Source organism: Neomonachus schauinslandi, chromosome 6, assembly GCF_002201575.2.
Source record: "Neomonachus schauinslandi chromosome 6, ASM220157v2, whole genome shotgun sequence".
Taxonomy (NCBI): Eukaryota; Metazoa; Chordata; class Mammalia; order Carnivora; family Phocidae; genus Neomonachus; species Neomonachus schauinslandi.
Genome location: NC_058408.1, coordinates 67,706,554 through 67,723,647, shown reverse-complemented (window position 1 = coordinate 67,723,647; position 17,094 = coordinate 67,706,554). Strand labels below are relative to the sequence as shown.

At 47.1% G+C, this 17,094-nt stretch overlaps 1 protein-coding gene across 1 annotated transcript in view; it reads right to left on the bottom strand.

The window, feature by feature from the left end:
- NVL (nuclear VCP like) overlaps positions 1-17,094 on the bottom strand; it is a 102,646-nt gene that overhangs the window by 74,724 nt on the left and 10,828 nt on the right. The window contains 8 exon segments of the mRNA XM_044915984.1: positions 1,837-1,981; positions 6,468-6,585; positions 8,246-8,347; positions 10,111-10,245; positions 10,721-10,797; positions 11,028-11,157; positions 13,730-13,984; positions 14,934-14,991. Coding sequence (XP_044771919.1) covers positions 1,837-1,981; positions 6,468-6,585; positions 8,246-8,347; positions 10,111-10,245; positions 10,721-10,797; positions 11,028-11,157; positions 13,730-13,984; positions 14,934-14,991 — 1,020 coding nt within the window.

Here is a 17,094-nt window from a genome sequence, read left to right as displayed (position 1 = left end):
GAGAGGGAGGAGGGTCAGAGGGAGAAGCAGACTCCCTGCCGAGCAGGGAGCCCGATGCGGGACTCGATCCCGGGACTCCAGGATCATGACCTGAGCCGAAGGCAGTCGCTTAACCAACTGAGCCACCCAGGCGCCCGAGGCCGTATTCTTGCCAAAGCATCTAACCTGACTGTCACCAGGAGGCAACAATCAGGAGTGTTCAAATTTCACAGCACCTGGAAAACACCACCGTCATGAAAGCGCTTCCTCCCCAAGGAGGCAGGCTGAGGTTACAGGGTCACGTGGACTCAGCCAGGTTCGATCCCGGAGTGGATTCTAGATGAAACACAAAACTACACAAACAACTACACAGGGACATCCTGGGGGCAACTGGAAAATCAGAACAGACTGTACGTTGAGATAGTATTATTGCATCAGTATTAAATTTCCTGGAATGGTGTGACATAGAATGACAGTCACGTTGGAGGAGGACTTACGGTTAAAGTGTCATCATGTCTTCAACCATCCTTCAAATGGCTTGGCAAATAAAAAGGTACACACGCACACAAATAATTTTCTCCAGAGGCTGAAGAAAGTGTGGACAGTGCTAGCGAGGGGTAAATCCAGCTGAAGGGCTTACAGACACTAACCATACTACTCTTTTAACTTTTCTGTAGGCTTCAAATTTTTCAAAATACAACCACCAACAAAAGCCCTTAAGGACTCTGTCGATGAGGGACACTGGGCAGATGAACAGAGGATTTTATCCAGCAGCAAAGATGGGCCCCGCTCTGTCTATGTCTCCATGTTGTTTGGGCTCTGGACAAAACAAAGGCTTGAGGAAGAACACAGTCCTGACTTCTAGAACTCTTACTGGACCATATGCGTCCTGAAAGCAAGGACTCCTACTTCTCTGCGTTCGTCGTATCGCCCTCCACAGTGGTATGTGCACACGCCGTATGCTCAACCTGTTTGCTGAATAAATACTAACCACGGAAATGTTAAATATCACTGTGCTACGGGTTTAAACATGAGTGGACGAACCTAAATGGCTAAGTGACTGTGCAAGACCACGCGTGTGGGAACACAATCAGCACGTGCTCGACTGTGGCTACGGCAACGGAAGAAGAAACTGGCCGACAATCCAAAGCTGAAGGACTTACGTGCCGGGAAAGAGGAAGGATAATGCCTTCTCCCCACCGCCTCTCCCACCCACGTGCCTAATGAGCACTTCTCTGTCCTGCATCCCCTGAGCCTCCCCTTCTCTGCAGCTCCCTCGCCAGCCCATGACTGTCTCCTCGCACTACACACCACTCTTCCTGAAAGCTGCTGGGGACCACAGATGCTGACACTGGCGTCACGAACCCTGAGCCAAAAGCCACCATGTATCCACTGAGCCGGGGTGGGCCAGCAGACCTCTCTGCTAGATTTCCGCTCCTCAGCCTCACCGGTGCCTCCCGGGTGGTCTTTGCTTACTGACATACTGGTGGAGCTTTCTTTGCTCTACGGACACTCGACCCCACCTACTAGGACAGGCTGGTCCTGCAACAAACACACACAGCTTTCAGCTCTCTGGCTGCCTTTTGTCATGACACCTGTGTCTTAAGCAGGTTAACGCAACAGGTGAAAGTTCGATGTAACCTCCATGTGGGCCAGGGAGCACGGCTCGGCTCCACGGCTCCCCACGCTATCCCTCAGCTGATCAGCCGACTGAGTGACACCAGCTGTGGGTTCCAAACCAACATTACTGGCACAAGAACAAAGAAAGAAACTATGTGGTACTTCTCAGCCCTCGTTTCCAAAGCATTCAGTTCAGATGACACAGCAACGCACAAACTTCATCTTTCAAGAGCGTACCTTTCCCTGGAGGCTTCGTCTGGGATCCCGAGGCATATCTCTCGGTCGAACCTTCCTGCACGTCTCAAAGCAGGGTCTAAGGCGTCCGGTCGGTTGGTGGCTCCAATGACGAGGACCCGGGCCGTCGTGGCCATGGTATTCAGATCTGGTAAGAAGCAGATACAGGGTGAGCGGTGACCAAGACACCAGGATGGCAGACAACGGTGCTTATGTAAGTCTTGTGAGTGGTTAGAGAGTAGTACATGTTTGGACGTCAATACACATAGAAAGCTAACATTTACTAATTATCCATTACGTGAAAGACGCAAGGAGAATAAATACACACTTCGTCCTCAAGCAGCTTGCAGTCTATTGAAAAACCCACCAAACAAATCTTGTGACGCATGGCGACGGGTATAAATAGAGCGTCATAGTGAGACAACAGAAGAGAGCATGGATTCACGGGCACATTCAGGGAAAGCCTTGAAGGAGGAGTAGGATATTCATAAGCAGGTCCACATTAATGAAGCTGTGCATGAACAGAGGCTGGGAGGGACAGCAGAGGCACACACGTGTGTGGCGGGCTCAGAGAGGGGGGCCGCCCAGCAGCGGGGAGTCTGGGAGAGAACGCGCAGTGCAGGTCTCCAAAGAGCCAAGGGGCATGGACATGGCGGGGGTGGGGGAGGTGTGCACCTATAGTCTTCCATTGCTCTGGCGTCATCTAGAGACAGTTTTAGGAATGGCAGAATGCAGGTCCCAGCAGGTCTCCTTCCAGTCTTACTTCTTTCCACTGAGCCGGGTGGGGGGGGGCAGCAGAGGTCTGACCTGAGGTCTGAGGTCACACTCCCCACAGGTAACAGTAACAAGGTAGGAGGATGCTAATTCAGTACCTTAATGGCTGGGTCATGAGGAATCTGTAGAATATTCCTTAGCCCACAGGAGGCCAGGAAAGGTTTTTCTCAGAAGATGTGTGTGTGTTGGAAAGACAATTCTAAAAGTAGAGAGGAACAGAGGGGAGCAGAGCTCAGTGTGATTTGATAGCAGCCATCAGGGGACAAAGGACACAATAAGGCAGGAATGCGGGGAAGAAGCAGGAGAGGCCCAGCTGCAGGGCGAGGCTTCAAATGCAGCCCAGGGCACTAAATCATTCCCCGAGGAAGGTGTGAAGGGCCAGGGGAGGGGAGAGACCAGGAGCACTAAGGTCTGGACAAGCAGGGAGGTGATGCTGTGGAGAGCACGCAAACAGGAGGGCAGAGGGACAGAAAGGGGAAATGGGTCTGGCCCGGGCACACAGAGCGTGGGGTACCCGGCAGGCAGCCGGGAAGAGGAGTGTGACACTGATCAGAAATCGAGGTTACGGATGCATTCTTGTTTCCTAAAGAGCTGCTCATCAGGCAGAAGGCAAGACGAGAAGGGCAAGTGGGAAGCCCTACAGGCCGCCTCTGTCTAAGGGACAGGAGAACGGCTAGGAGCTGCCGCAGAGCCAGAGCAAGGACACAAAGAGGGCACTGGCACTCAAGCCACGCGTGCCAACAACGCCCAGGACGAGGTGGTCGATGGGCATGAAGGCTCTCGAGAACCACTGTGCTGACGCTCACCGGAGGCTCGCTGCGTGCCAGGCGCTAGGGTGCAGTTGGTCCCTTGGCCAACCCCCGCCACCCCTGTAACAGGTAGGTTTAGAGACGAGGAAACTAAAGAACAGAGGTTCGGACAGATGAGCGCTGAAAGCCACCAGATGCGGCCACGAGAGGTTCCCCCACGACTGTCACAGGATTAGCCTCAGTAAAATGTCGGGGACAGACGAGTAGGGACAGGGTGTGGTGTAAACCGGAAACACAAGCCTGCACTTAGCTGACAGTGACTACTCCTTTGATAAATTTTGGCTTGAGTGAGACAAGAGGGCTCTTAAATACTTTCTGAAAACTGCATAAAAGCTCAAAGAAGAGATTCATGATAGGAGAGGCCACTGAACTCGAACACTCTAAGAAAAAGAGGTGGCACCTTGTAATCATGAGCCGCACACGTGCTTCCCGTGAGGCCGTTCTGGCTACGCCGAGCGCCCTGCACCAGGGCAGGGACGGGGCCAGAGCTGCTCCCCGGCGGGCTCACGTGGCTCCAATACCCACAGCTACAGCCGCGACCAGGGGCGCTTCCTTCTTCCAGGTTGGGTCACTCAGACACTGTGGTCTCGGTGAACTCTGAGCTTATCGGGGGTCAGTAACAGAATTCAATGAGAACAGTCATGGAAAACTGTGAAATCTTCAGGCATGAAAAATACCTTTCCACAGGAAATCAACAGTCAGCAACGGAAGCGCTTATGTTAAATGCTATTTTTTCCTGACGCATGAAAGATAAAAAATCAGACCTCACCTAGGACTGGCTGGCATCTCCTGCCAGTGACTTCAAGATAAATCCCATTCTTCTTCTCCCTCTTCCCCAATATGATATGATCATGTTAAACTGACATTACATTAGCCACAAGTTTGAATTTTGGAATATTATGGAAAAAGCAAAGTCGTCTTTCTTTCTACACAGAACAAAACCTGTCTGTGGGGCACCAGGTCTCCTAAACAAAGCACGCATTTGCAGACAGCCCATCAGCCATATATGTGTGTGTAGACATCTGGAGCCTAGCCCAGGCTCTGCCAATGATCCACTGAATACAGGTCCTGGCTCACTGTTCATCGCTTTCCTCATGGACAAGATAATATTTTAAGATGCTTTCCAGCTCTTAATAATTAGAGTTATGCCCAAGTTTAAGTTTCTGAAATTAGGTAAAATTAGTCTTCAGTGGTCTCCTTGTTACCTTGTTTAAAATAATTTACTTAAAAGTTTCAAATTATTAAAATTCAAATTTGTTAAACTCTGAATTAATATTTTTTAAAAAATTCTCAAACTGGAGGGGAAAAACCACCACCTGGGACAGACTACTTGGGGCATGACTGTGTCCGCTGAACTGCTGAATGTTTTCTCTGTCCTGTTCGCAGAGGGGACCCTAAAACACACACACACACACACTGGAAACCCCAACTAACCCCAACTTTCAGTAAAGCTCTAGTAATGGGTAATCTGCCTAGTCCCTGTGTTTGTTCCTTTCTTCCACATTGTAAAATCTCTGAAATCAGAATGCTTCTACCATCATGGGATAGGCACCGTGTCTCAGTATGACTGCTGGTGTCTCTCTCCTTCTTAGAGAACCACGTATCTTATAACGGGTAACACTGTAGCTTCGATATGGTAATTCAGAACAGAGACCTCAAAGCATGGCAAGAAAACTTTACTACGGGAAAATAAAGGAGCAGAATAAGCAACCTGCAACCAGCACCACAAGGAGCCCAAAACCTGTCCTACTTCAAATTATCTTGTGTACGGAAACCCCACAGTATTTCACCAGAGGCAGGATTTAGTTCCAAAAGTGTATCTACCTTCCCTCCAAATTTCTATCTAAAAACGAATGAACAAAACTGAAAAATAAGTTACAGACTGGGAGGAAATAAATGCGATACATTTAACAAGGAATCTGCTTCCATAACAAACTAAAATATTCCTTCAAACCAATTTTAAAAAATTCAGTAACACAGCACAGGCTGAGAAAGGGATTTGGAGTGATACACATAGTCAAGAAATATGGAAAGACGATCAACCTCCAGTGAAAACAGGGAAATGCAAAGAAGAACAAGGTGAGATCTCCATCATCACCACCAACCTATCAATCATGAGAATACGGTGACAGTCGGGGTCATGGAGGGACCTGGACACAGGGCGTCTCAGAGGATGGGGAAGTGCACACTGCAAACCCTTCTGAAGTCAGTTTGCCATTTCCCACAAAATTTAAAGTGTATAACCCTTAACCATCACCTTAATTTTTAGTATTTATCCTAGAAAAATATGTATGCACCAAACAGGCCCACTTAGGAGATTCCCTACAGCTTCTTGTAAAGCAAAAAACAAAACAACTTAAACATTTATCAAAATGGGAATGCTTATGTTCAATATAATAAACCTGTCCTAAAGAATACCACGTAGCACATGAGGAATTTGAGAAACAAGACAGAGGATCATAGGGGAAGGGAGGAAAAAATGAAGCAAGACGAAACCAGAGAGGGAGACAAACCATAAGAGACTCTTAATTTCAGGAAACAAACTGAGGGTTGCTGGAGTGGAGCGGGGGTGGGAGGCATGGGGTGGCTGGGTGATGGACATTGGGGAGGGTATGTGCTTATGGTGAGTGCTGTGAATTGTGCAAGACGGATGAATCACAGACCTGTACCTCTGAAACAAATAATACATTATACCTTAGTTAAAAAAAAAAAAAAGAATACCAGACAGCAGTTAAAAGGTAAATTTAAATGCATTAAAACAGCCACGTTTCCAAGAAGGAGCATTAAGATACACAAAGCAAGTCACAGAACAATGTGAATGGTGCAATCACAGCATTGTAAGAAGCAAAACAATGTTAGTGCTTGTGTGTATGTATAAACGCATTAAAATAACCATAAGATGTACTCCAAAAAATTAACAAGACAATCTTTTAGGAAAAGGATTTTTTACTCTCAGTGTTATTCTACCCAAATGTCTCATATCCTCACGTTACTTACACTATTAAAAAACCCCACAATTTATTATCTGAAAATGAATTATTTTAAACTGACCATCCATGCAGGTGAGGAGCTGGGCTACAATTCTTCGTTCCATGTCTTTTGAAGCAACTTCTCTCTTGGGGGTAATAGCATCAATTTCATCAATAAAAAGGACACAGGGTGCGTTTGACTGGAAATAAAAGTATCACAGAAGACAATCATAAAGACATTCCCCACACTGCAGCATAGTTCAGTCTGTATGTTTTAAAGAATCCTGGAATCCGCGGGTCGTTCAGCAAACGAGCAGCACTCAAGAAGGCAGTTCCTGGCGTTATCACTTCTGCTTTCATCGGACTTAAGATGCTGCACAGAGGGCGGGGAGAGACTGCACACAGGCTACCACGCTTCCAACCCTCTCATCCACCCGTGCTTTGTGGTGAGCAAGTCACTGAAATTCTTTCATCAACGAGGCATATCCTCGATGCTACGAGGTACGACCAGTGAGTGAGCACACGCTGAGCCAGAGAACCAGCAGCGGCCGTGAGGACCGCGCTGAGGAAGGGAGGGAGGGGAGTCCCTGGTACGCTGTGTGGACGACGAGCACCCTCCCCGTGCGTGTTCTTCAAGGCGCAGACTGGACAGAGTGGAGACAGGAGGTTCAGACAGAAGCACCAACTGCCGGGAGCAGAGCCACGGCGGCCGGGGGCTGGGGAGGGAAGGCGCAGGTCGGTGGCCCGAGAGCATGCGTTCAGGCTGGGGAGATGCTGGGGGTGACAGTCACACAACGCGTGAGTGTCTTACTACAATCACAGAACTGTACTCTTAAAAATGTTTAAAATGGCAAGTTTAACATGTTTTACCACAATAAAAACAAACAAAAAGAGAGGAAGATCAGTTAACATGAAAAATTTAAATAAAAATATCGAGAGATGCAATCACCAGCACGCTCATTCCTAGTTCTTCAGTGACACTGATCAAGCTAAGGGTCAGACTCTCAGCCCAGCTAAGGTGTCTCAACACCACGGGGACCACGGCAATTTATAGGGAAGATCTGGCCCATCACTAGCCGGCTCGCTTCCCAATCCTCCCGGTGACGACTCGGGCACGGGAGCAGCGAGGACTGCTACAGACAGCACCCAGGTACGGAGTCAGGTCACAGACAGCAAAGGTCTCGGGGGCGAGGACAACAGTATCTGCCCAGGACCAGAAAAACTCAGTGAGAAAAAGAGTAAGAAAGTAAGTGATGGTCATCAGAATTCAGCCGGAGGAAAGCCTACAGTTCTCAACAAAGAACCACGTGATCCGCTTGGACCGTTTTTTGTTCTCTGACCCACACACCCAAGCGTGCTCTGTTCCATCAGGTAATAGGGACTGGTAGAGAGGGGCAGACCCTGTGTTTACTGAGCATCTGCTGTCATTCACGTTTTAACAGCAGGATTTACAGTTAGGATAAAATCCGATCTGTAATTTCTCTGTTAACAGGATTTTCTTTTCACTGGTTCAATTAGGCAAACAGAGAAGAGTTTATCCTGGCATTTCTATGGCTACTTTTATAATGTGATAATCCTAAAGATGAACAATTTTCACACAACTTACAAGCTATTTGCTAAACTTAATTTGGGGGAAGTAAAAGTGAAAGGAAATACCACCAGGATAATCTATTTTCAACATATACCCAGTGGCTATGACAACCCGGAACTCCTTGCCAATTACAGTTCTGCCTGACAGCAGATTCAACAGATTAATTTGGCCAACAGTCTGTACCGTGCATCTACTTTAAGTATTTAGCCATCGCGAGTTCTCTGTCATAACCACAGGTGACTCGACGACCCGATGTGGGTCGGACTCACCACGGCCTGCTCAAACAGCTCCCTCAGCTTCTGCTCAGACTCCCCAGATACTCCGGACACAATCTCTGTGGCAGCTACCTTCAGAATCGGGAGGTCCAGTTCCTGGATAGAAATACGTGAAAGAATCACCACATTGTCAGAATTTATCTTCCCTATCTGTTCCTCATTCAGTCCCTCTCTCAAAATTTTATGTTTTTTAAATATATTTTTTTAAGATTTTATTTATTTGACAGAGAGAGAGAGAGAGAGAGAGAGAGCACAAACAGAGGTAGTGGAAGGCAGAGGGAGAGGGAGAAGCAGACTGAGCAGGGAGCCCGATGAGGGGCTCAATCACAGGAGCCTGGGATCATGACCTGAGCCGAAGGCAGACACTCAACTGACCACCCGGGGCACCCCTCAAAATTTCATTCTTTAAATGCCCAATTTTCTGAGAAACTTCATCTTTTTGTGTTGGTCTGATGAGAAACATTATTTAAAAATCTACGGTTTTAGGTCTTGATCCCAGGACCCTGAGATCATGACATGAGCCGAAGACAGACACGTCACCGACTGAGCCCCCCAGGCGCCCCGGCCACTTGTTTTTACTTTACTGAAGGCACTGTGCAACCCCGTTTGTCAACTCTTCGGAGTAAAGGGTCTTGACTCTCCAGAGATAGGCTCCCCCTGCTTAGACTGAGCCAGAACAATTCCAGTTATTTCTCTGCTGGAAAGGATCGGAGGGGTCGTGACACAGTTGTGTCCCACTGGCCCGACTGGCACGTGTCACCAGGCCCCCAGGGAAGGAGCCTGGTATCCTTCAGAAGACAGGTTCCCGAAGTGAAGGAGGGGCAAGTGCCACTGCCGCCCCCCGCCCCATGCCCCACCCGTGGCACACACGGCATCCAGCCTGCTCGTTCTACTCCTACCTGTTCTGAAAATCACCGTGTCAGCCACGGGAGTCCCACAGAGACACCGCCCGCGTGCTGCACCCCGAGTCCCCCACTCGTGACTGCCGTGACTGCGGTCGTTTGCTTGGGTGATGGCTGCCTCACGCGGCCTCTCCTACGAGACTGAGTTTGCTGCACTCATCCCTGTTTCAACGTCTGCCATGCGGCGGTCACACGACCGTTTACTCAACAAAGGAACCAATGAGGCAAATCCATTAGTTCTCCTGTAAGAACGAGCTCCCTGCACAGAGCACTAACCTATTCGTCACTGGTATAAAACACTATTCTTCAAACTGTAGTCACTCAGACGTTGTGCATTTTACCACCCAACACAGTTTCTGAAAAATCTGATAGGACAAAAATAAGATGGCTACCTTTTCATTTTGCCACCTAAGTATGATCACCATTTTAGAAAGGCTATTTTCACACTAAACAGTACAAGAACATGGGGCGCCTGGCTGACTCAGTCAGTGAGTATGTGACTCCTGATCTCGGGGTCATGAGTTTGAGCCCCACGCTGGGTGTAAAGATTATTTAAAAATTAAGAAAAAAAAATCTAAAAAAAAAAAGTATAAGAATATGACTCGAATAGAAATTTTGAGTAAATTTAGTTCTGGAAAAAACAATACAATCCTTAGTTTTCTCATTTACTGCTTCTGAGAACCACTGGCTTAAAGGGAAAGAGAAGTAACTGAAACAAACTGCGTGCTGCAAGAAGGGTGTTTAGGCCCCATCACCTTGCTTCCCACCCAGCCCCTGCCGTCTAAATAACTGACTGCTCTGAAGCAACAGCATCTCATGAACGGCAGCAGGATGGGTAGAAATGCAGAGGGGCCGGTCCTCCGGAGAATATGCCACGTCTGGTTCAAGCTGACCGAAGAGGAACAAGGACACACGGAACAAAAGCAACCGAAGCAAAGGCATGCGGGCAAACCTCACCCCGGCAACGGCATGTGCGAGCAACGTCTTCCCGCAGCCTGGCGGCCCGTGAAGGAGGACTCCGCGCGGCGGGGTGGCGCCCAGATGGTGGTACACCTCGGGGTGACGCATGTGGATGAGCATCTTGCACACCTCCTGGAGGGAACGGACAGGAAAGAAGTCTTTCTCGGCCCAAGAGGAGAAAGAATCCGCGTGGAAGGAAAGTCTATTCTTTTGGCAAGCTGGAAGCCCGGTCTGAAGCCCAGCTCTGGTGCCTAACGGACTCCAGCAGGAACCTCTCCGCACCCCTTCTCCCAGCTGTCATAACATCTACCTCACAGCCTCGCAGACGCGACTCGTGGTTAACTGGAACAGAGCAGACGCTCAGTAAACAGTAACCGTCACTCACTTCTGCTAAAGCAGTATCACCCACAAAGCACGCATCTTCCACACACCATGATCCCCGTGGTGGAAAAGTGGAAGGTGCTACTCTTCCTTTACCCCTCAGCACCCTGAAGGTACAAGCCAGGGTTGCCCTTCTCCCCTCACCCAGGCTCCTTTCCACCCCCAGTTCCTACCAGAAACAAAGCGGCAATAAGCTCATCTGAGTAAATTCTGCACTCAAACTAACCTTTAACGTCGTATCATTGCCTCCAACATCTTCAAACTTCACCTTGGAGACCTGTAACTCTAGCCCCTTGGCTTTAGCTGGTACACAAAAGAGGAGAAGGAAACATTAGTGATTCAGTAGTAATTCAGAGTTCTATTGAATAATGTCTCAGCAAACCGAGGTCTATGGGTCACTGAAGGCTTTTCTTATAGACATCACTGCACATGGCAGGTACCCCGAGCACAAGGGCTGGAACGGAGCACGCCGCTCCCGAAGCCCATCCCACCCCCCCACCTCCCCGCCCCAGCCCCCAGGACTCGCAGCTCACCTTTCTGCTGCAGGACAGCTTCTATTTCTCCATCTGCTTCCTGAAGGTCTTTCTTCCTTTTGCTTCCTTTGCTCTTCAGCCTGACTTTCCTTTTTTCACTACACTCCAGAAGAGAAGCATCTTTGGGATCCTGGAAAGAAAAGAAATCTCAACATGCCTTGCTTGACATCACAATACCAGTGATGTTTCCTTCAACACGGGCATGACTGAAAATAAAGCATTCCCGGCCGGGCACTGGCACCTATGCCCAACCTCCGTGCTCAGGCATGGTCTTTGCTGCGGATCGGCCTTCTTTTCTGCAGCTGAAAGCTCAGTTTCTATCCCGCACGTGAAAACTTCCTTTCCAGACTCCTCCAGTTAGAATTAACCTCTTACTCACACTCCCAGAACACTGAATTTGCAAGTGCAGGATAGCCTGCCATGATCTGCCTTGTATGTGAGCACTTCTGTGTCTTTCACGGAACTGTGAGCTTCTAGAGATGAAACACTAACGTTCATCTTGTACTTCTCACCGAGCCTTTCACCAGTGGGTCTTCACGTGATGTCTAATGAATCACTAAATTAAACAGGACTACAGAGCTGCTTTGAAAGCCATAAAAAAGTATGATTCAACGTAAGAGTCAAGCTGTTTCCTTAGCCTTTGCAATAATGTTCTCTAAAAACAGATGATTAGGGCACCTGGGTGGCTCAGTCGTTAAGCGTCTGCCTTCGGCTCAGGTCATGATCCCAGGGTCCTGGGATCGAGTCCCACAACAGGCTCCCTGCTCGGCGGGAAGCCCACTTCTCCCTCTCCCTCTGCCCCGCTGCTCCCCCTGCTTGTGCGCTCTCTCTCTAATAAATGGATAAAAATCTTTGGAAAAATAAAAATAAAAAAAAAAAAAATTCAGTCCCTCATTTACACTAACCACATTTTGAATGTTCAAGAGCCACACTAACCGCATTTTCAATGTTCAAGAGCCACACGTGGCTAGCACTTACCACGCTGGACAGTGAGCCCCAGGGGCGTCCTCAGGGACTATCGTGGGGCAGATTACTGTGAATCCTCTCATTCTCTCGGGTGTTAAAAACTATTTAAGGTTGGTGCCCAGTGTGTTCACTTTGTGGTAATTCATCCAGCTTTACTTTTATGTATGGTACAGTTCAACTTAGGTTAAAAAAAGGGTGTCTACTAATTCTGTACATTTTTGTGGTGTACCCATTTGTGCAGGCCCCCTCAAAGCATTACCCTAAGCTCAAAATGAGCCATACGCTGCTTCCGCGCTAACTTCCCTTCCTCCGACAATGACCAACCTTCTGTAACACATGCCCAAGGTACCTGTTCTTTAACTTGCACTGGTAAACGCACCTTGGAAGGCTCATCAGGCACTAATTCAACAAACTGACAACTACACGTCAGATGCATTTTATTTCTTTTTATTATTTTTAAGATTTTATTTGTTTTAAAGAGCACACACATGCATGCACAAGTGGGGGCAGAGGGAGAGAATCTCAAGCAGGCTCCACGCCCAGTGCAGAGCCCTATGCTGGGCTCGATCCCAGGACCCTGAGATCATGACCCAAGCCAAGTCAAGATTCAGACTTTCAACCAACTGAGCCACCCAGACGCCCCCTGTTAGCTGCATATTAGCCAGGGAGACATTATTAAACAAACCAAAGGTCCTGTTCCCCTGAAGTGGACATTCTAATGGAGAAAGTCAAAGAAAAAACCCAACTAAACAATTATACAGCAAGTTCTAAGTGGTCCTAAGTGCCTGACAAAAAGGAGATGAAGCAAATGGTATCCAATGACATGGTATTTTACACATCAGGAAAGGATGCTGACAAGATTCCAGGGAAACAAGATGTGAGTCACAGGAATCTGGGGACAGTTCCAGACAGAAGCACAAGTGCACAGGCCCAGGTGAGCGTGCGTCGCGTGTTCTAGAAACAACCCAAGGCCATGGAGGCCGAGGAGATGACTGAAGAGCCAGCAGGGCAGCTGCGCGCACACGGCTTTGCTGGCCACTGTAAGGCCTTTTTTTTTTTGAAAGATTTTATTTATTTATTTGACAGAGAGACAGACAGAAGAGCACAAGCAGAGGGAGTGGCAGAGGGAGAGGGAGAAGCAGGCTCTGCACTGAGCAGGGAACCCGATGCGGGACTCGATCCCAGGACCCTGAGATCATGACCTGAGCTGAAGGCAGACGCTCAACCATCTGAGCCACCCAGGTGCCCCATAAGGCCTTTGATTTTAGACTGAACGAAGCCATTTCTAATACATGAATGAGAACAATCTGACTTGTAAAAACAACATCTATGGGGCGCCTCGGTGGCTCAGTCTGTGAAGCATCTGCCTTCAGCTCAGGTCATGATGCCAGGGGCCTGGGATCCAGCCCCGCATTGGGCTCCCTGCTAAGCGGGGAGCCTGCTTCTCCCTCTCCCTCTGTGCTCTCCCTCTCTCTCTCAAATAAATCAAATCTTAAAAAACAAACAAACCAAAAAACGACATTTATGTGTGGAGAATAAAGTGAGGGGAGATTACTTAAGTAGTTAAGGCTTGGACTTGGACAGAAACGGTGGCAGTAACAGGACATGCCCACGTTCTCTGTGTGCTTCCAAATCCCCACGCCCTTCATGAAACACAAGAGTCTGCTGATGCTACATTCAGGAAAAGGGGGTAATGTGCTCCAACTACTTAGGGCTAAATTCCACAACAAAAATACCTCTATCTCAGATCCTAGCTTCTTGTGATTACTCTTCTCATCTGTCACGTCCATCTTTCCACCAGTTCTGTCGATAAACCACCCTCCCTCAGAACCTCTGGTTGGGGTCTTCAAGGGGATGGAGCGTGTTCCGGAAGGTGTCCACGGGCTCGAGCCAGTGGTTTCTCTGGGCTTCATCTCGGGAGTCCTTGAAACAGATTCAGGATGTCCTTTCCGATATAAGGAGAGCAGGGAGCTGTTCATGTGATTTGCTGCCTGGCAGAAACACGACATCAGCATGAATTCCTCCCAGGTCCTTGTGGAAAGCTGGTTACCAGTACATTGCACTCCCCACAGCTTCTCTCATAGCATTTTAGCCGGAAAACACCGGGGTCCACAATAAGACGCTTCAAACATTTACTGTTCATAAACAATGTCCCCCCCTTCACCTCAAGTTAATGCACCAATTCATACATGGAAGTTAAATAAAACCAAGTAAGTAAGCTCGCTTTTAAAAAGTACAAAAGAATCAGGTATAAAAATGAGCTGGTTGTCAAGGAGAGTCACTACTAGCGCATCAAGTCAATACTGGATCAGAATAACTCGTTATCATCCTGACTTTGTTAATAAATTAAAAAACTGAATTACCGTTGGGGAAAAAATAGTAAGCTACAAATGATCTAGCAGGGATGCCTGGGTGGCTCAGCTGGTTAAGCGACTGCCTTGGGCTCAGGTCATGATCCTGGAGTCCCAGGATTGAGTCCCACATCAGGCTCCCTGCTCAGCCTCCTCTGACCCTCCCGCCTCTCGTGCTCTCTCTCTCTCTCATCCTCTCTCTCAAATAAAATCTTTAAAAGAAAAATCATCTAGTATATTATTTCTACATTTCCCTTTAATTGAAACCTACTTCTTGGCAATGCCAGCCCTTTGGTAGAAAATGTATCCTTTTCTCAATTTTTACTGTTAATTCCCCTTTCTCTTCCCAGTGCCCTTATTTCTGGCCACTCCCTTCCCCTTTTTCCCTATGAAATAGGCTATAAACACAAATACTGAAAAGATAGCCATCTGGAGATTTCTTCAACACTATACACAGAAGTATTTTAATTATTTATTGATGGAGATGTTCAAAGTCTCTGATTCTATTCCACACTGATTTTTTTAAGGAGGGCTCATAATAATTAAAAAAAAAGAAAATCAAAGTGGGTCCATTAAATGTCTGGCTTACCTGTGGATCTGGGTAGTCTTCCATATTTGAATCATCATCTGAATAGCTTTCAGTAAACCTCAGTAAGAAGAGGGAAAGAAACATTTTAAAGGCTTTTCTCCCACATTCTAAAAAATTACTACCCTAAACAAAAAATATACTAAGGCAAAATATTATGGTGGTTAAGGGTCCAGGCTCTGGAGTTAAAAGAAATCTGGATTCAAAATACAACACTGCTGGTTTCTAGCTTCTACTTAATCTCTGTGAGGATCAGCTTCCATATCTATAAAGAGTAAGAATAAATAATGTCCACCTCACTGGGTTATTAGAGGATTCAAGAGAAGCTCCCCAAGTCCTTAGAGTACATAATAAATGCTTAATAAACTGTGGTTATCTTAATCCTAGCAATAAATAAAAGTGAAATGCAAATTCCTATCAGACCCAAGGGTCTCATTAGGAATATCAGATGCCCAAAAAAAGGAAATATTCCAGCAAGCAATAATTAAGTAATTGTGTAACAAATTCACAAATTCCACATGACCCAGCCACGTGACCAGGTACAGAATTCCCAAGTCTGTCCATGAGAAATGAAGGTACAAAGAGGTTTTCATATCATACAGCGAGGAACAGGCATAAATCCTAATAACTACAAACTGAGAATGCAGTCTCAGTTCATCATAACCCAGAGTTGATATTGAATAGCTTCAAGTAACTACAGGACCCTGCTACTATTTAATAAAATGTCTTTAGAAAATAATTAAATAAGAAAAGGACTCTTCCTAAGTAAAAAGGTTTACATAAATGCTATGACCCACCTTCATATAAGACATGAATTCTTTTGTTTTTCATTAAACTCTATGAACATAAGTTTGGGTTTGTTTTTTTTTAAGATTTTTATTTATTTATTTAACAGAAATAGATAGCACAAGCAAGCAGAGCGGCAGGCAGAGGGAGAGGGAGCAGGCTCTCCGCTGAGCAGGGAGCCCAATGCAGGGCTCGATCCCAGGACCCTGGGATCATGACCTAAGCTGAAGGCAGCCGCTTAACCGATTGAGCCACCCAGGCGCCCCAGTTTGGGTATTTCTAATCAATGTAAAGAAGGTGGATTATTCAACTATTTGGGGAAAAACCCATTCTGCCCTATGAGTCACACCCTACAAAGTTAATTACAAATGGATTAAAGAGTTAAAAGTAATGCTATAAATAAACAAAGAAAAAGTACAGGCAATAATCCCATATACTCCGGTGATAGGTCTTTCTAAGCACATACGCATCAACCATAAAAGAAATGACTGACAAATCTGACTAGGTACAGATGCAGAACTTCTCTAATCAAAAGACACTTTAAGGGGCGCCTGGGTGGATCAGTCGGTGAAGCGTCTGCCTTCAGCTCAGGTCATGATCCCAGGGTCCTGGGATGGAGCCCCGCATCAGGCTCCCTGCTCAGCTTCTCCCTCTCCCACTCCCCCTGCTTGTATCCCCTCTCTCGCTGTGTCTCTCTCTCTCAAAAAAAAAAAAAAAAAAGACACTTTAAACAACAATAAAAGGCAAATGGCCAAATGGAACAGTCTATAATACGTATAAAAGGAGGTGCTATTAGAAATAAGTCAGAGAGTGGCGCCTGGGTGGCTCAGTCGTTAAGCGTCTGCCTTCAGCTCAGGTCATGATCCCAGGGTCCTGGGATCGAGCCCCATGTCAGGCTCCCAACTCAGCGGGGAGTCTGCTTCTCCCTCTGCTGCTCCCCTTGCTTGTGTTCCCTCTCTCCGTCAAATAAATAAATAAAATCTTTAAAAAAAAAAAAAGAAAGAAGTCAGAGAAAGACATGTATCATATGACCTCACTGATATGAGGAATTCTTAATCTCAGGAAACAAACAGGGTTGCTGGAGTGGGGGGTGGGGTGGGAGGGATGGGGTGACTGGGTGATAGACACTGGGGGGGGTATGTGCTCTGGTAAGCACTGTGAATTGTGCAAGACTGTTGAATCTCAGATCTGTACCTCTGAAACAAATAATGCAATATATGTTAAGAAAAAAAAAAAAAAAGAAGGTAGCAGGAGGGAAAGAATGAAGGGGGGGAAATCGGAGGGGTAGACGAACCATGAGAGACAATGGACTCTGAAAAACAAACTGAGGATTCTAGAGGGGAGGGGGGTGGGAGGATGGGTTAGCCTGGTGATGGGT